General features: G+C 42.2%; 1 protein-coding gene across 6 annotated transcripts in view; it reads left to right on the forward strand.

Annotated features, from left to right (window-relative positions):
- ATP13A2 (ATPase cation transporting 13A2) overlaps nt 1-20,101 on the forward strand; it is a 650,312-nt gene that overhangs the window by 413,638 nt on the left and 216,573 nt on the right. For all 6 annotated transcript variants that reach the window (XM_085608574.1, XM_085608571.1, XM_085608572.1 and 3 more), the window contains 2 exons: nt 16,385-16,505; nt 19,498-19,577. In XM_085608574.1, coding sequence (XP_085464700.1) covers nt 16,385-16,505; nt 19,498-19,577 — 201 coding nt within the window. The remainder of the gene's footprint in view (nt 1-16,384; nt 16,506-19,497; nt 19,578-20,101) is intronic.

Below are 20,101 nucleotides of genomic sequence, written 5' to 3' on the forward strand. Positions count from 1 at the left end.
CCAAAGGTGACCAAACACAAAAAATAAATATTAGGATACTCACAAAAGTCTTTTTACGAGTCAAAATAATTTTACAGCTTGTAAAAGGTATTTTATGCATGATGATAAGCACTTTTATGGCCACAAGCCCTGTGATATTTCAACATTAGGCCCTTGGAGCTAAAAAAATAGCTTAGATGCAAAAACATACTTATAGGTAGGCATGGGAGAAATTTGTATTATGCCAGAGTAATTTTGGTTACTCCGCATTACTCTTGGAATGCAAAATTACGAAAATTACACTATCGCACCCGCTTGCGTAATTAAGAGTATTTTGCAGCTAAAATCCTACTGCAGGAGCATCGGAACATCAAATTTAGCGAGCGCCAGCTGATGTTTGGCATGTTGCATTTAGTGCGATTTTGTTAACACTAAATGCATCCTTGCGTCCATTTTGGATGCAAAAGTGCATTTTGCACTTACAGAATGGCTCAAAATGCTGGGTTACACTCCTCGCGTAAGTTTGCAGTAATTCTGTGGAATTATGCTACAGCAAATTACACAAGTTACACCCACCCCTATTTATAGGTCTAAAGATCAAAATGTTTGACTGTTTCCAAGTTATTTTGACAGACATGGCACAGAATGCCCCCAATATTTCACCATGGTCCAAGACACAGCAACTTGGGAGGCTCTTTATGGAGTGTCACGTGCTCCCCAGATGCTCCTACTCCTTTAAGTTTACCTGTAGAGGTGACAAATGATAACCATGATTACAATCTTTGCAAGACTATTTGAAGATCTTACTCTCAAAGCCATGAGAATGTACCAGAGCCAGATATAGGATTCCCAAAAGGCTCCGTGTTATCGGAACATCTCTTTTTCTGAAGCAAATCGGAGCCTTCTGTCATTATTAATCGTGGTTCAATGGAATTTAATAAATTCACCTGAAAGCAATTATTTTTAAAAGCAAAGGCCTGGACTGGAAATGTATCCCTGTGACATAGTGCCATCTGAGATTTAGGGTGATCTTTTTAAAATTGAAACAATTGCATAGGGCCCCTAATGAAGTCACTTAACACAATATAATTGAGAGACTTCATAACAATCACATGACGGAAGTAAGAAAAACTATGGGCCTGATTTAGAGTTTGGGGACAAAGTTTCACTCTATCGGGATGGCGGAGGACAGTCCTTCTGCCATTCTGAGGAACCTAAGTCTGCCAAATTTAGAGTTGTTAGTAGGACATGTGGAAAACTCTATACATTGACCGGAACTGCTGTCATGGCGGCTCCTGTCTATGCAGAAAACATTTGACAGACCATACTGTTAGACATGCTGGACGGCCGGCCAGCAAACGTTTCCACCATTTTTTTATTTTTGAAAAACAAACTCCCAAAGCGGGAGTTTGGTTTTGCAAAACAAAAAACTAATGCCCCCCCACACACTGGGAGTTTTCTACCAGTGTGTCTGGATCATTATTTGTTTCCTGTCCCTTACAGACAGGTTTTACAATAAATAGAGTGTATGGTTTAAAGTCCATCCTCCGACAAACCCTGCTCTTTCAGGCTGCCAGCGGAAGTATTTAATTGAGGAGCCATGCGCAAAGGAATGACACTAAAACTAATTGTACTGATTATCATTGGATTAAGAATGAATATTCCTAGTAAATCAGAGAAAGACGTATAGGCATTAAACACACAGAAGAACAGAAACTCACAGATATATTTTTGTATTTATTTCAAATATTGTAAGAAATAAGAAACAGAATAAATAAAAAGGCAATTTGGTACCTTCATCTTTGTGATCTACTGATTGATCATTTCACAGTTTGACTTTTATACTAATTTTCCATACAGGTGATATGGATCCACTGTTGAGGATTCACAACTGATTAGGAAGGATTCACCTTTAAATTACATTTTGTGTCTGTAGCTCAGATGCAGCCTCTGGCTAGGTGATGGCTCTCACAGAAGTAGCAATAGTACTGTCTGCTAGCTGGAGTACCCCAAACAAGGACACAATGAAGCATAAGATTTCAGCACCTGCCTGTCTTCAGCCTTCTGAGCAATCATTAGGAGCAGACAAAAGGGCAGCCCTGCTTAGAAACTTTGGGACGGTTTTAGATTCTGCCAAATTTAGAAATGAGCACCAAGCTGCCTGTCATTTCTAAAACATTGGCTGTCACAGCAGGTCCTCTCAAAGCATTTTTCAGTTTGGTGAAAAGCTCCATCAACATGATAGTGCCTTGGACCAACCTGGTTTCTCAAAGTGGGGTTTTCTTTTTGAAAATAAAAAAGATAACGCCCCTCTCGCAATGAAAGGCATCTCCCATGATTAGAGGGGAATTTTTTGTTTTTTACTGCCCCTTACCCCCAGAGTTTGCCTGGCAGTGATGGACAGTAAAAAAAAAAATGCCTATATGTCTGCCCTTCCTATTTGTATTGGATGAAAATATAGCCAAATCTCAGACAACCCTTACTCCAGTGGAGAAGTTTTTCTGCTGTGGTGACAGAGTTGTCGCTGCCGTAGCCAAACCTGTGGTCCTCCCACATATAAATCGGGCTGGCGGACCACTGTGTCTGCGGGATGGGAACTCTGTCCCGTAAGTCACCTTTAACAAGAGAAACCTATGAACTAGCTCTCACTCCTAACAGCTACCCTATTTCATCACACAGGAAGAACTAATCAGCAGCACTTTGCTAACAAGGACCACACAGAATTTCTGTGGGTAACCTTCTATCCATCCTCCTATACTTCAGTTTCTGGGTCTCGACCCTCCAGAAACAGGGATGAAATCGATACACTTCAACTATCTAGGGATGCTGTATCTTTTCTCGATCATGTCATGTAAAATGCATCCCACTGGTCTATGTACTTAGTGTCACAAGACACTGAGTCTTACTACACCACACTTGCTACATTTCCTCTGCACGCACGCACACACATTCTCACACACACACACACACACACACACACACACCCACACACACACACACACAATTTCAACTCAAAGGTCAGAGAGCCGTGCCGACTATTGTGCAGGTCTTGATACTCATTGCCTCTTCGTTGGCCTTCTAAACACTTCTGCCACTTATGTATCTCCTCCACCCTTTATCTAGCCCTTAGAATTTAACAGACCACTACTCTGGTGCTAAAAATATCCCTGCTGGTCTTGGTTCCCAGTGCTGTCAAAGCTGGCAATCGGGGCTCCTTGTTACTCAGAATCCCTCTTTAGGCTCTCTGAGACTATCTACCTGGAGCATCCCTCACCCCTTTTAAGCTTATCTGAGCCTTCTTATGATACTAAGCGCCCCTTTGCAGATTATCACACCCCTTTGGCCCACTTTTTTAGCCTTTACCTATTTTGCTGACTTCAGCCATCTGGGTTTCTCAAGCCTTTTCTGCCATTCTTCACAGACCTTTTCAACCATCCCCTTAAAACTCTTCTGACAAGTTTCAGTCCCTTTGCCAGCAGATCCTTTCTGGCACAGTAGTAGGTGGATCTGCTATCACTCAGAGGTCCGAGTGTAACAGTCCTGGCTTTTTATTCCATTTGCATGCTTTGATTTTCCAGCAAATACTTAACAGTTCTATACATGGGCTAAAAAAGGTGGATGTTTCTGGGGCTTGACAGCATAAGAAGCTTGAACAAGAACCATTAAAAAAAGTAATATCCTAATACATGTGGCGTAGAATCACATAGTAGTCTCTGTGTTCCCAGTCATCCTTCTCCAGGTCCTTCTGTGCCTTCCTGTTTCTGATCCCGTTCCAAGTCCTGCTTTTCTGCAAGATTGTTTCGGCCCCCCCAATCCTTACCCTGGCCCTGGTCCTACTAGCTGTAATCACCCTGATACAGGTTTCCTGAATCTGGCACTCCAAATGCTAGTACCTGCTGACCCCAATCTTCCTGGCCCTGCTTCTACCCTTCCTTATATTAGCACTTCCCGGGCCTGCTGATCCGGATTCTACTGATCCTTACCCTTATCCTGCTGGTCTTCTGGGTCCTTCTACACCTAGCCCTGTTGTCCTGGTTCTCCTAGCTCTGGCACTCGTAGTGTTCCTCGTTTGAGTCATTCTGATTCTCCTTGCCCTGGTCTGTCTTTGTGGTCCATCTGTAACTGGGTCCACGAGTCCTGGTCCTCTTGGGCTAGGCCTGTTCCTTTCGGTCCTGGTCTTGTCCCAATGGTACTTGTGGCTCAAGTTGTCCTGCCCCCCTGATCATTGTTAGCCCAGTCCTGATACCCAAGGTCTTGCACTCCTGCTCCACTAGATACTTGAGAGCCTGATCTCCTTGTTGTGGCCCTTCTGGTCCTCCTAGCCCTGTTCCTGTTTATTCTGGTCCTTCTAGTCCACTTAATCCTCTCTAGATCTGGTCCCTGGTCTAACTGGCCCTACTCCACCTGCTCCTGCCTGGACTAGTTTTCCTCCTCCAACTTATGATACTCTTGGCCCTGGTCCTCCTGCTCTTTTTTATCCCGATTCTGCTCTAACTTGTCCACCTAGGCTTGATCCTCCTTATTCAGGTTATCCTGTTCTTAGCCATCCAATAGAGTCATCCTGGCTCCTGACTCTTCTTGTCCTAGTCCTCCTTTTCCTCCATTCTCTGGTCCTCCTTTTCCTCTATTCTCTGGTCCTCCTTGTCCTGGTATGCCTGGTCCTGATACTCCTAGGCCTCCTTGACTTGATCTTTCTTTTACCATTGTTTGTGTTCTCACTGGTCCTGCTTGCTCTGGTCCTCTTAGCTGCCTCTGGTTGCCCGGCCATGTTCTTCTGATTCTCCTGGTCCACTGTCTGTCTGGCTTGCCTAGAACTAGTCTTTCTATTCCTGGTCCTCACAGTTCTCTTCTGGAATTGTGCCTACTAGACTCGATCCTTCTGTTTCTGTATGCCTAATCCTTAGTTCTGGTACTCATAGCCATCTTAGTCCTTCCAGGTCCCCTTCTCCTAGCTCTTGCCCTTTTTTTTCCCGATCCTCTTGACCTGGTGTTTCATATCCTTCTCACTGTGCTCATCTGATTTCCAGTACATCAGTTCCTGGTCCTGCTCGTCCCCTTGGCCTAGTGTGTCCTGATCCTCTTAGGCCTTACCCTTTTATCCACTGTCCATCTGATTTGGATTGTCCTGCTCTTGCAGGCACTGTCTCTTGTCCTCATGGTCCTTCTGACACTGCATTCAGTAGTCTGGGACCTCTTGATGCTGGTTCTCTTTGTCTGTGTCCTTCTGAACTTAATCTAATTGGTCCTGATCCTCCTAGACATTGTGGTCCCCTTAGTCTTCCTGGCGTTGACAGTTCCGGTCCTCTTGATCTTCCTCACCCTGATCCAACTACCCCCTGGTCTTGATTTTTCTGTTCCAATGCGGAATTCTGGGCCTTGGTACTAGGGTCATGGCCCTCTTGCCACTCCAAATCCTGTTCCTCTTAGTCTTGATCCATCTAATCCTCTGTGCTCTGTCCTACTGGTATCCTTGTTACTGCCCTCCTTAACGTTTTTGCTTACTCTAGCCTATTTTCCTTTGGCCATAATCCTCATCTCCTAATCTTACAGGATCTGGTCTTGGTCCTCCTGCTCTGTGCCCTTGCTCTTCTACACCACCTGATCATGGTTCTTCTTGCCTCTGGTCATCCAGGGCCTGGTCACCCTGTTCCTCATCTTCTTGGCCATATTGTTCGAGCCCTGTTGCCTGGTTCTCCAGGGTGTGGTAATCCCGGTCCTGATCTCCCTGTTACTGATCCTCATTTTCCTCCTCACCCTCCACCTAGTACTCAAGTTCCTGATCCTCTGCCCTGATCTTCCGGATCCCCATCGTACTTTGTTTCCTGATCCTCATAGAACTTTTCCTTGTGGCTTGGGTTGCCTGTGTCTCTGGTCTCACCTCCCTGGCCCTTCAGGCTATGGTTGTGCTATTCTTGATTTTCATACTCCTCTTCCTTCTCTAGATTATGTTGCCCATTGGCCTTGATCCTCCTGGTCCTGGTCCTTATAGTTTGGTTTCTCCTAATCCTTGTTGTCATAAACCTGGTTCACCAACCCTCCTTGCCTTGGTCCTGGTTGTCCTGGTCCTTCTTTTCCTGTTGTATTTGTTATCTTAAATCTTGCTTTTTGGCCATCTTGGCCCTTCTTGGTTCACCCTAGTCTTGGTTCATCTGGCTCTGTTCTTTCCGGTCCTTTTGGCCCTGGTCACCTTGCCCTTGGTCTTCTCACCCTGCACCTCCTAGCTCTGGTAGCGCAGGCCCTGGTCAGTCTGGACTCTAGTGCCCTGGCTCTCTTCGTCTTTGTATTCTTGGTTTGGGTTGTCCTGGACCTCCTGGATCTGTCTGTTCCTTGTTCTCTTAGGCATATTGGTACTGCTGCAATTGATCCTGGCCCCCTTTATCCAGGTTCTCCTTGTTCAGGTCCTCCTGAGCCTGGTCATTTTGGTCCTGACTCTCCTGACCACCACTGTCCATTCCCCTTGCTCCGCCCCACTTGGTAATCTGAGGACTGAAATTATGTTTATTTGCCGGCCGCTGTGTAAATGGCATAGATTATGTACTTTTTGGCTGGCTGCTTAGTAAATAGCCACTTCAGAAAATAAATCCGGAGACTCTTTATCATCTCTATCACTGTTTTGTCCTGCACCCAGCTGCTGCACACTGGTTCAGTTCACCACTCATCAGTGGGCATGGCCAAAGAAGCATAATCAGGAGTCCTTTCCAAGAGGCATGGCCTATATCATTAAGGGTGGAGCTTAAAACACATTGTAAACTAAAACGTGCTCGATACTGCGGGCTACCAGACCAATGCAAGTGTTCAGGGGGTTTCTGCCTAAAAGAAGCAAGAACTATTGGCTTTGCCAGTGCTTGTGATCCAGCGCGAGGCCGGGGGGGGGGGAGATAAAGAGAGAGAGAAGGAAAGCAAATTTACAACTATCCCTTCCTGCGCCGCAGACCTGACGTCACACTAGCTCATTCACACACACATTCATTGGTGGGGCCCATAACACCAACACTCGCACGTCTTCACTCACAAGTCTGCACACAAGAGGGATGATGATCTCGCACTGGACATGTGGGGGTACCTTAAGTTATTACCTATAGGGAAGAAAGGTTATTTTACAGAATATACATTAGCATTCACCACCTATAGATTCCTAATCCTAAACATCAAGGCACTCCACCACTTGGTCGACGGGCCAATTAGTTGGATTGGTTGATGGTGATTTAGAACCAGCTAAAACACATTTAAGACTCAGAATCCTTTACTCATTTCATTGAAAAACCACCAACTCGTAATTTCTGTTATTCATTTTTGTTTATCTAAATATTATTTGCAATTAATATCAACATTTATGGTTAATCAAAGTTTAGAATTTTATCCAATTAATACAAATAGCAGGACATTTAGATTTACCCATTCTTCCTATCTGGATTTTTCTCTAATTCATTTGGCTCTGCATGACAGAATTTAGCCGTTAAATTGTCCAAATAAAGCAGGCCAAAGCTCAAAGTCCAAAAGTTCTTTGCTCAGCACGTTACAGTCCCAAAGATCTCCAAAGGACCAGAAATCGTGCAAGCATCTGTCATCGTCTGTGGGGTCGATAGAGGTGTGCAGTCATCGAAACCGTGGAATGCCTAGAACAGATGTCATGAAAAATGGGGAATGGAATGCCCCTCCCTATTCTACTACTCTTTTTATAATAATTTCGGGATAACATGAAACATTTTTAGGCTAAGAAAGACGGTGATTGGCTGGTTGGGGAACGTCCGATTTTTATTCTATGAGGTTCTCATGGATTTTGCTGGTTCATTTCCTCTGTCAATGTTGCCCTTATGCAACATTGTTGAAGATTTGCTTGTATGTCCCAATTGTTCATTTAGACCAGATTTTACTGACTGAAGTTTGGCAGTCTTCCATGTTCCTATCCTTGACCCAGAACACTGTGAATTGGGGTCGTCGGGAAGTTCACAGAGCCATCCGAGTCTGCGCAGTAGGCATCGCGCTCACGAGACGGTGGCCACTTCTGAACTCCATTTCGGACGCCATATTTTGGTAGGCCCAAATGTCAACTTAAGCGAAACAAACACAAAAGAATAATTAATACAAAGAAATGAAGATTCTAATGTTAAACCCTGACTAAGCCCTTTATGTATTAGTATTTTCCTAGCATATAGCGACATTTAAAGCAATAATACTCACCTTTAGGATCCAAACTGGAACGCAAACGTCACATAAGCAACATAAATCATGCGATGTCCTATTACCACATGTACTACTATTAATATGGAAACGAAATATATTTTAGAACTCGATAGTAAATCTCCTAATGGTCTTAATAACACAGAAGACATGCACACTTTTTTATAATTTGAGAAGTTTTGCACATCTATAGGACGAAAGATTCAATAGACCCACTCAGGAGATAGTGAATATAGACCATTATATCTATTCCCACAGGCTTGTGGGATATAGAGTGATTGTACTATTAAGATCATGACCGCTGTAGAATCTACATCATAATATTTGTACAGCCTGCCTCGATTTTAAACATTTTAAATTATTTTTCTAATCTTGATACACTTTAGTTATAATGACAAGTTTGAATTTGTGAGTTTTTACTCTCGTTTTTTGTGGTGTAGGATTTAGAGATATATTTGCACTAGACACTTTAATTCATAAGTAAAACCAAATGTATTTAGGCAGCTATGTATAAATAGGATGGTCCTAATCACTCAGTAATTGTACTCAACATATGTAATCCAACTTATTTATATGCAGAAATTTGCACATACCCTTGCATCAATTGCACAATAGTCCTGCATTTAGGCGGGAAGTTGCACATTCATTTGCATAAGTTTGCACATGTTATATGATGCGTATTTTGAGCCAGTATCAGTATACATATATTTATTGCGTAATTTGCACATGTGGGTTGCGTATTTTGCACATATTTGGCAATTATGCTGAAATCTGCACATGAGTACGAATTGTGATAAGCGTGATTTGTATAGGTACCAATCCGTAAGATCAAATAATATCGCAATATAACGGCATACATTGCGTAATCAGTGTATATTTGACGCATAATTTATACAGGATATGAGAAAATCTTGCGTAATTTGCACTTAATATGTTGGTAAAATCATTTGGGGACCATGTGCAAATTTGTACAAACATAAAACTGTGTGTAAATACCATAGACTTAAACGAAATCTAAGGTTATGTATTGTTTCATAGAAGAAAGCCTACACTATAAGTATTTTGTCACTATCCATTATCACGTGGTGTAACAAAGAGAAAAAAAGAGAAAAAAAGATGGTATAAATTTTTGAAATCGTACCGCTGTTTCACTATGTGATCAAGGGCACTCGATGCCCGATTTGCATCATGTGAGGAGTGAGTGGAAGGAGAAATAAACTTACCTGTGATTGCAAACTTCCGTGTGGGTTGTTGTCTTCCATGTTCGCCGAAGGGAAGTGCTGGAAGTGTTTGCTGCGATACTATTAATATGCGTACATATTTTAGTTATTAGAATTATTTTGCCATGCAAATAGCAATAAGTCCCGCGTGTAATTGGTGTATGCAAATGGTTGGTTTAGTGTAACACAGCAAACCGTTAGTAAATTTATAAAAAGTAGGTTATATAGTTAGTATTTTCATGCAAAATAGAGGAGGTATACAAAATTTTGTTCTACCTGCTCCATCACTTGTTAGCATTATCAAATAAATAAGTAACAACAATGGGTTTGTTGTGAATAACTAGAACTTAAAATGTTTAAATTCTGAAAATATGAATCTGAAATAAAGATTACTATTGCCTGTGAAAGGGGTAGTCTCCGAACTGTCACTCTTGTTTTCTTTGTCACACTGCTGCTAAAGTATTTTTATAAATTAGAAAAGAATGTTTATTTATGTGTGTTTTAGATGGCATGACTAGCCCGCAAATTTAATTTACTGGCCCTGAGCCTGTGTTAGAGTAGATTTATTCGTGAGAAAATGTTGTTTAATTACAGGTATTTAGTTTAGTATAACTAGGCCTCAAAACTAATTTACTGAGCTTGTGTCTGGTTGCACTGACAGCTGCAGATACATGGCGTGTGCATGTTTCTTCTCTTTTTTTCTGTGTTCCTTTTCATAATATAGACACAATGAGTTCCATTCTGTGATGTTTATTTGTATTGCATTAACTGATGTGCTTCAGAGGAAGCGAACTGGAAATGTTCTCTGTCTATGGCAAAAAATCAAGGTTGTTGCTGTCTGCAGCCAGGATCTGTCTATTTTGTTAAATGGCTCAGTAACGCAAAGTCATTCCCCCTTGTGTTTGGGTAAAGGGGATCATGATTTATTATTTGTTTGTGTGGTCCCTAAAGTAACCTGTTTTCTGTAGCACAATGTGTGCAATGTTGATTGGTTTGTGTCGTGTAACTTTATTAGTTCAGTCCTGTGATGCCACCTCACGTTATGTCGAGTGCAAGATTATTTGCGCCTTTGCTACTATAAAATGTGCCTTGTCTGGGATGAGTACCTCAACCATTTCCCTATTCTTCAGCGGAAGACTTCATGTCGATTCTCTTGCTGACTTTGTCATTCGCTATTTCATAGACCTCTTGCTTATTATGAAGTATTGTTTTACCTGATGAGCTATCTTTTTGTTTTCTATAATGATACTTGAATTTTGAATAAACCCATATGGTTTTGATTTTGAATATTACCTTGCAAAGGTTTTCTTCATTTGTCTATGGGCCTTCGTACTTTGGGACTCACATGGCCCGATCCTGTATATCGTCCCTTTTTTAGGTCTCGCCTGACCCAGCGCATGCGCTGGTCTTGCGAGACTTATTTAGAGGGCTCCAAAAAGTGCTACCAGGACAGCCTAGAGCTACAGGGCATGTGCGCGGGCGCGCTCGCCGCGCTTGACCGCGATTACTTTCACTTTCGCGGCCACAGGGCCGCTTTGATGTTTGATCGCGATCACTTTCACAGCCGCTTGGCATAGCCAATAGGTCTCGCTTTTGGGACCTTATAAGTATTTAGTTATGCAACTGTTGCATGGCAAACACTTATAAGGTCCCAAAGGCGAGACCTATTGGCTATGCCAATGCTTGTTAAATGTATTGGTGCATAGCGCAGCACTTTGGTGGAGAATTTGGGCAGTGGGGGAGAATTGGAGCAAAATCAGTACAAATTTTTGTGCAAAATTCAACTGAAAAGTTGTACTCCAAAAATTGTCAGTTAGGGAACTCTTAAATCACATGCAGAAATGCAGGTACACCAGTAGTACCTGACCTGTAGAGGCTGTCAGGAGTAGCGTTATGTAAGTATCCATAGTGCTTTTTGTGAAATGAGTTGTCTTGTGTGGTGAGTTGTTATGTGCAGATCCTGACAGGGTATTTGTGTTCCCTAGCGACCTGATTTGCGGTGAGTTAATAGATTGTGGCTCGTGCATATTGTAAGAGTATTATGCCAATTGTGTTTTGTGCTTTTGTTTGTATAGTCATCGAAAAATTACATTGTATTTTAATGTTTTGTGTAGATTGCTGGATTTTTAAATCATGCTTTTAATGAAGAAATATTGTGATTTTATGTGATTTATGTATAAAGGTTTTTTGACCTAGCAAGAGCTTTATCTTGGCAGGTTAAAACTGCACACACAGGCTGCAATGGCAGGCCTGAAACATGCTTAAAGGGCTACTTAAGTGGGTAGTACAATCAGTGCTTCAGGCCCTCTAGGAGCATTTAATTTATAGGCCATGGGTACATGCAGTACCACTTTGCTAGGGACTTGGAGACTTACAAGAAAATGAAATATGCCAATTGGGTGTAAGCCAATTTCGCCATGTTTAAAGTAGAGAGCTTTTTAGTGCTGGTTAGCAGTGGTAAAGTGTGCAGAATCCTAAAAGCCAACAAAAATAGGTTCAGAAAACAGGAAGTTGAAGTCAAAAAGTTTGGGGATGACCGTGCAGAGAGGGCGAAGTCCAACAGTGACACAAACCTCTAATTCAGAGTCAAACTCGTGTTCTCTATGTGAAAACAGAGGGGCAGGAGAAAGAGTTCAAGTTGAACAACTGAAAGAAGAAACAACAAGAAAATCAAACTTAAAAACCAGGCTCTCTAAAAATCCTAAGAGCAGCTTAAGATGTTCCTGTCACAAGTCTGCTGATCTGCCCTTTGAATTTACTAGTGCAAAGAACTGACACCACTTTACTCTGTAGTCTGTCACTCTGCTAAACATTTATGACCACCATTCTGTGCACTCTTCAGCAAAGGCAAGGATTGGATGAGCATGGAGCCTGAGTACCTTTCTAAGCCGCTGATGGGCACTGCGAGAAACGTGTACTAGCTTTGGCCTCAGTTCTGTAGCTCTCAAGGATGACCTGTCCTAATCACCCACCCTTTTATATGTCCTCATCAAGACACAATTTGGTTCACAGTACAGACTATACACAAGCCACCTGTTGCATGAATACATTCGAAAAACACATTCGGAAAAAGCCAATAATCTTAGGGAAAGTAAGAGTAGGTAATGATACGTACACAGGGGTTGCAGCCGTGACCTGTATTAGTTGAGGGGTTTTGCACTCATTGTAAAGAAATTGTTCAGCATTTTTATCTGGAAAGTTAAGGGCCTGATAGGGACCCATTCAATTTTTAATTACTAATTGTCAGCGGGACTCTCCCCACTTGAAGCCCAGCCGCCACTCCTGTACTTTCACTAAGCCTGAATAACCACTTATGGCGCCTCTGTGGGTGTGGCCTACAGTGCTCAGTCAAAGTAGCAGTTATTACGGTTAATCTTCAAAAGCTGCTATTTAAGAACAGTTTTCCCACTGTCACTACTGCACTGCTTAAATGGCCACTGGCCGCCTGGTGTCACATCATTGATGGTGTGTTCTCCTTAATCGTGCAGTGCTGCATTTTACTCTCCCATTCCCCTCACTGGACAGTGTTAGTACAAACTTTTGTTTCTACTTTCTTTTCTTCTGTTTCTAGTGTCTCTGCCCTGCCCTCATTTACTCATCTCCTCACCGTTGTTACAATGCATGTGGGTTGCAAGAACACACGGGCTATCAGCAGATTAATAGAAGGTTTATTCAGAATAAACCGGGCAAGTGCAGGTTTGTGCAGAGATGTCAGCCCAGGACTCTTGGTCCCCAGACCACCAAGGTCCGCGAGCACCCAAGCATTCCAGGACACCATGGAAGCCCTGAGAGGCTGGACTCCAAAGACTGCAGTGGAAGCATTCCTGTCTTGTAGCACAGGCAGGCCATTAAGGCCGCGTTTGAGGTGGCCTCATCTTGTGGCTAGAAAGACTGCTATCAGTCGAGGTTGATCCGTGGATTGCAAAAGCGCTTCTTAGTGGTGTAGTCACAGTAATGGAAGGGGAATTGTGCCACCTGCCTTGTATTCAAATGTGACTGGCAGTCATCCAGCAGTGAAGGTGATGAAGGCAATCTTGACTGATTGGCCTGTTCCCCCCCCTTCTTGCTTTTTGAGAATGAGCTGGGTGCTACGTTAGTCAGTATCAAATATTACGGGTGGATCTGGGATCTATGCACGCGAGAGATCACAGGATCTGTCATGAGAGCAGATTATGTACCTTTCATAAATAACAACACTCCATTCCGAGTAGGGTTGTGTGGCATGGCTGGAATTGAATTAGTGCATCATTGTATTGCATTTTAATGGCATTTATATACCGCTTACTACCCATGACGAAACCGCAGAAGCCCCACCTTCATCCACCTATCTTCGTTGCAATATAATACAATACATGAATACAACTATAGACATGCGGACATTTTTCATCGTGTCTGTATTCGTTTTCTAAAGATACAGTAAATATTTCAGTGAACTCAGATACGTTTATACAATTCTTCCATAACATGAATATTGTATTCACTGCATGTTATAGCACCTTCATTTCAAATCCAAACTGTGCTTCATCAATTAGGGCATTAAATAAAATAGAACCTAATCAATAAACAACTCCGACATCCTCACCCGGATGAAACACTCAACACATAATCCTCTTAAGTATGTCCTATGCATGGGTGTTGTGTGTCAATCAGCCCAATGTCAAGGGCTCAGTCCCTTGTCATAATTAGGCCCAAACACTCCATCGCTAATGCCTTTGTGATCCCATCTCCCTTGAGGACTTAATTAATCGAGATCTTCCACGGGGCCATGCCTTTGAAATCACAGCTTGCACAGGCCATCACAATATCCATTACCGGGTGCTTCTGGTTAAAAGGAAAAACATTGCTTCCAAACACTGTTTTTTGGAAGCTTGAGGTTTTTTTCTTCATTATTTAAGGTCCATTAATGTTCATGGAGGGGTTGCTTCCTCCTCTCCCCATAAACCTTGCGGAGCAGCACGCAGACAAACCTCCTGCTAGCCTCCGAACCGGGGTCTCTCTCTTGGTTCTGCCCAGTGGCTGCCTCCTTGGGCACGCGGGAGCCAGCGGCGTCTCACTTAAATCCTAGCATCTTCTGCGACCGGGTGATTGTTTTCTCATCATAACTGTATGGCGTTTTTCATGTTATAGAACCACTGTGAGTTGTTTATTAGGTCCTGTAATATTTCATCTCCTTATTGAGTAGGCACTGTATGGATTTGAAATGAAGGTGTTATATATAACATGCAGTGAATACAATATTCATGTTATGGAAGCATTGTGGAAAAGTACCTGAGTTCACTGAAATATTTAATGTATGTTTAGTAAATTAATAGAGACACAGAAGATATCCTCATGTCTTTTGTATTATATTGCAACAAAGGTAGGTTGATGAAGGTGCTGTTTCTGTTTTGTTGAGTGCACTTACTTCATTCTCCTAAATTGGGTCAGGCCCCAATGGGTGTAGGCGGTACTACCCATGACGAGGCATCGATGTGCTTTACGACAGGCAGCGCACTACTCCAGAACCCAAGGTTGGTTCATTATTCCAGTGGTTATTTGTTATTATTGTGGATTTACTGGAAGTACCCTTGTGCTCTCAGCGAACCTATTCAGTGCATTTGGACGAGAGGAGTAGCTGTGGCCTTGCCCTGATACCCCAACCCCTTTACCTCACAGACAATCCTAGTCTCTGAATAACCATTTTTTGGTAATTCATTGCATTGTATTTTACTTTGTACAGTGTGTTGGTCGTAGTTTGGGGACAGATAAATTTAGAGCAACATCATTGTTGAGATATGTGGGCTGGAAAACCAGCAAGTAAAATGTGAAATGATGCCGGCAAAACATTCCAGTGAGTTTATCATAGAATTTAAATCATGGCAGTGAAGAGGGATTCAGGCGGATATAGCAGCGATGGGATAGATGTGGGCAGACCAGCTTAGAAAGGGAGTGGAGGAATGTTCAGCAATAACAGAAGGAAAGCATTGCAGAGAAAGCATAGACATGGCAGGCGTTGCCATTATCCAACTTTGGGTTTGTGAGCCTTTGAGACTATGATGCAGGTCCTTGGGAATATAAAAGTCACTATGTTTTGGCTGCTTTAGCCAGAAGGCACCACTTTTGCTACTTTTGGTGTTAGTTTTATCTGGAATTGATACTGATGTCAACAGTCGGCTGAACACTTAGGATACAAGAGGACATATTTAATGATTCTTCTTAAAATTTTCTTTTAGAGTTAGCGGGTATAAAAGGATAATTAAAATGAGGGCTTGAGAAAGACACCAAGGTCACCTGTGTATGAGAAGGCAAAGGATAAGTGGGCAAAGAATGGAGATATATACAGGATGAGCATAAGAGTGATTCCCATACTTTTCACGTTCTGTGTATGATGGAAGCTTGTACTGCTGCTGCCGCCCATGCTGTATGTTCTGAGTGTATTAGTGAAGCTTGCCCTGCTCCTGGGCTGCCAATACTCCCTCTGTTGCAACAAGACTCACTCCTGTGGATCTTTGCTCATTATCTGTCAGGATTATACCCTTTTTTTGTCTCTCTTTCACCTTAAAAACCACATATTGACTTCAGCTCATGGTGCACCTGTTTTGAGTTTGGGAGAGAAGCTTGACCTGCCTGTGCTTTCTCTTCTGTATTCTTTCACTATACGTGGAGCTAGTAACTCTCTTGCTGGTGTTATATCTCTTCTTTATGAAAGGTGCTTGTACTACAAAGTCTGGGTAGTACCCATCGGTGTGTTTGAAGAAAGCTTTCACTTCTGCTAGAAACTCTGCACCTGTTGTTGGTGTAAGCAATCCTGCAATGCTGCTGTATGAGTTGCACCTGGTACTATTTAAGCATCTGTGTGAGTTTGTTAAACTTCTCTCACTCCAGTCTGTTGGCCAAGGACAGAGGTTGACTTGTTTTTTGAGAGTCTGACCACATATTTGTAATGTGTGATCCCCGTCCCCCGCTGCTCTTGTGTTTTGCTGTGCTCACTTTTGAATAAATCTAGTCTTTCTTCCTGTGTGCAGTTATGACCATCGCTATGAAGCTGCAAAAAGGAAGGCTGAAAGCGGGAATGCAAATGTCGCTATTTCGGTCATTGAGGATGATGAATGGAAGGACACCATCCAGCTGCACCGGAGAGAGGAGGTATGAGCCACATGTGTCATGGAGAGGTCTCAGGGGGTTGCGCTCTTACCCCGTATAGTGTCCTGTAGGAGATGCAGCATCCCCTCCTTTGTTTCCCACTTTTAATAGGGATAAATGCAATCTGGGTAAACCAGGTACCAGTCAATATTCTTTCTTCAGCACTTCACTGACCAGGGCATGAAATATGAAATAAGTGATGCCCTGTGTAATAGCCTACAAAGCTGGAGTGACCCACAAAACTAGCCTGTCTCCAAACTGTGAAATGCAAATTGAAGCAAGGTGTTGTGTTAAGTTTTTTATGTTCAGTTTGTTTTAACATATCACAAAGTACAGGTGAATGCCTTCACTTTTGTTCTCCAGAAGTTATCATCTTTTCATGTTTGTTTTTTTGAACTACTGGAAACTTATTTCCACTCCTTTTGATTTCATTATAGCAATCAATCAAATAATTCTCACCATGAATCGTTGGTTTCTTCATAGAATATAGTTCGCTCTACAGATGTCAGTTCATACAGTCTTCGTGCCCCCCTCATCCCATTTCCAAACATGGCAAGCGGTAAACCACTGGAAGACCTATGTATACGGACTTAAAAATAATCCACAGGGATCCCCATATCTCTAGAACCAAAGCACTTATATGCTGAGTCTAGTTTGAGATGGAAACACCCTGCTTGATAGACTGAGGTAATAGCAGAGGTGTGAAAAATTCACGTAACTTGCTTTCATGTAATTACGATAAACTTCAGGAAAATGTACATTTTTGCGCAATTACACGAAATGAAGATCCGTCATTTAGCGTTACAGTTTCGAGAACAATGCATACTCACATCAGTTTCTGTTGCGAGGCACATTTTTTGTGAAAACGCAGTTGCTGTTGAACAACAGCTGCTCGTGTTCTGGTTGTTACCATTGTTTCTGCCCTCCTGTGCTATACTTTTGCTGCAAACTGCACCGTAATAAGCAATATGGTGTAATTTTGCAATGCAAGCATTGCATACAACTACAGAAATTATACCACATAATTTAAATTACGCCTGGTGCTAGTTATTAGTAGAATGTAGTGGCAACACCATATGGGATGAAAGGACGGATTGTGTCAAAGAAATCTCTTCAAATGTCTGTCAGTTTTATTGCTCTCTCTCTATGAAAACTTGAAAAGAAATTTGCTTAATCCTATACGTTTCTTGCCACACTACGAGGATTATTGAGCTGGGCTTGTTCAAGCAGAAGCAGGTATTTGATATCCCGCCTTGGCTTTTAACGATAAGCAGTATGTTATACATTAAAATGCTGTACGGACACTGGTGCAACCTTTGCCCAGACAAACCATTTTACTGTCCACTTTCCTGTCCTGGAGTCTCCTCTCTGAAAAACTGTTATACGAAGACATTTATTGTAAAGGCAGAGCGGAAAGTGAGCTCACTAGAAATCCTGAGCAATCATGAGAAGTTGCCCATGTTCCATTGATAAGGATGGGGATTGTACAGCAGCAATATACCCCAGGTGATATTTATATCCCACAGAAAAAAATGTAGATGATGCTTATAACGACGAAGGACATACCAATAGATAAGACAGAACATCCGTCTGCATGTTTTCTCTAAGTATTTGGGTCTTTGAGTGGTAGGCCTCAGAGAAATCGAGGCTGCCAACAGCAGCACAGTTGAAACCTTAGGGAAGTAAACAGTAGAGCTTGATTATAAAGGACCTCTTTATAGGCCATGAAAAGGGAGTACAGTAGATGGTAGGCACCTGCTGTTGGTACTTTCTGTGCTAGGGCTTAATTCGGTAGCCCAGGCTACACTTCATTCTGATAATCTGATTGGTGGGTGACGCATGGGGAAATATTCATATACTTCGAAAATAGTTTTGAGGTTACTGGGTTAAACTGGCAGATCTGGACTTTTATGTTGTGTTGCCTAAAGGACGGATCTTTATTGAGAATGACTCCAAAGTCTCTTGGCCACAATGGCAGGTACTGGACATGATTCCATTGAGTGGGACCTAATGTTTGCGGTCCGCAGATGAGCATGAGGGACTGAACACCATCACATCGACTTGCGGTGATTCTGTTTTTAGGATGATAGGTTTGTCAATGTCTTGTAGCATCTAAGACATTTGGCAGATAACTCTCTGGTTCTTGTAGCCTCAGTAGTAGATTCATGCCATCAGAATAGTTGTAAAAACACCACGCCATAAGGACAAGTGTTTTTAAGCACACCTGTCCCTCCTTACTGAAGGCTCCTATAAGTGTTTGTCTCTCCTGGAGAGCTTTCCTGTATGTTTGGTTGTGAGATCGTTTAGCACTGCGCTGAAGGCACTGCATCTTAGCATAATACAATTACTATACCTTAATTTATACGTCCACTTGCCTTTCCTAAAACATGCCTCTGCTTCTTGGTTATTCTGTAACGCAGCATCCTAAGTGATACTAGTGACATTTGTGACATAAGTCCACACCTCATTTCTAAAATTATACCTCTTGAATGTAGAAGCTATAGTACACTTGTATTTTGGCCTATGATATAATTCCACACCAAGGTAAAACCATTTATCAAGCCCAAGACTTTCCATTCACAAAGTTATGTAGAAAGGTAGCTGAAGTTTTGGCAAAATTCGGTTAAATTAATTGCATTACACGTACAAGATTACAATGTTTTTAAAAAAAAGAATTAAGTTAACAGTGTACTTTAGGCCCGTTGTAAAAGTAGATTAGTGATAGGATCGCTAGGGAATGGAGTATTTGCTCTCAGCATCTCCCTACTTCAGCTTGGTAGCCCCAGTAAGGTTGTAGACTGAAGCATGCGGCCATCAGATACTGATAAATATTAGGTTTGTTGGTGTCTAAGTTTGGGGCTCTGTTGTGGAATAGCGGTGTCCTATATAAAGATTGGAGTGCACTGGCACTGTGGGAGGTGTTCGATTCAAGATTGACATGCATTAAAAGGGGCTTTATTCGATTTGTTCACTACAGTTTGATTTGTGTTTCTAGGATAGTGTCCTACGATATTACATCTTTGAAGGACTGCGCTACATCTGGCTGGAAAGGAAACAGACCTTTGAAAAAGTCAGGTAATATCCTTTCACTTATATACGCTGATATAGCAGCCACCCTGTGCCTGTTCATATTGGGCAATCCAAACTACTGATACACAAATGTACATGAAACTCATTGGCAAGGCTTGCCACAGCTATATGTATTGAGAAGGGGATAGACTAGTGGGGTCAAAATTGGTTACTCCCCTGCTGGTTTATTAGGACAAGTAACTCAAAGGTGCATATTTGTAATGTTAAGACTGCTTTGATCTAGTGTGTGCAGCCTAGCCCTACCTCCTGGTTTCCTTCTTTTCAACTGATGCCATATCTGCACCCAAAGAACTACTGACCTAAGCGTTTTTGAGCTGCTCAAAAGCAACTTAGGAGTCATAGTGAAGGTGAAGCCTCTCCCCCATATACCTGCATCTTCCTGTTTTTAGTTCTCATCTACAGAGAGGTTTTACCAGTCTGTTGTTAAAGACTTGTCGATAATATCAATTCTAACAGTGGGCTTTTAACTAGCCCAATACGTACCATAGATTGCCTTTTTGTCAGTCTAA

This window comes from Triturus cristatus, chromosome 1_2 (genome assembly GCF_964204655.1).
Source record: "Triturus cristatus chromosome 1_2, aTriCri1.1, whole genome shotgun sequence".
Taxonomy (NCBI): Eukaryota; Metazoa; Chordata; class Amphibia; order Caudata; family Salamandridae; genus Triturus; species Triturus cristatus.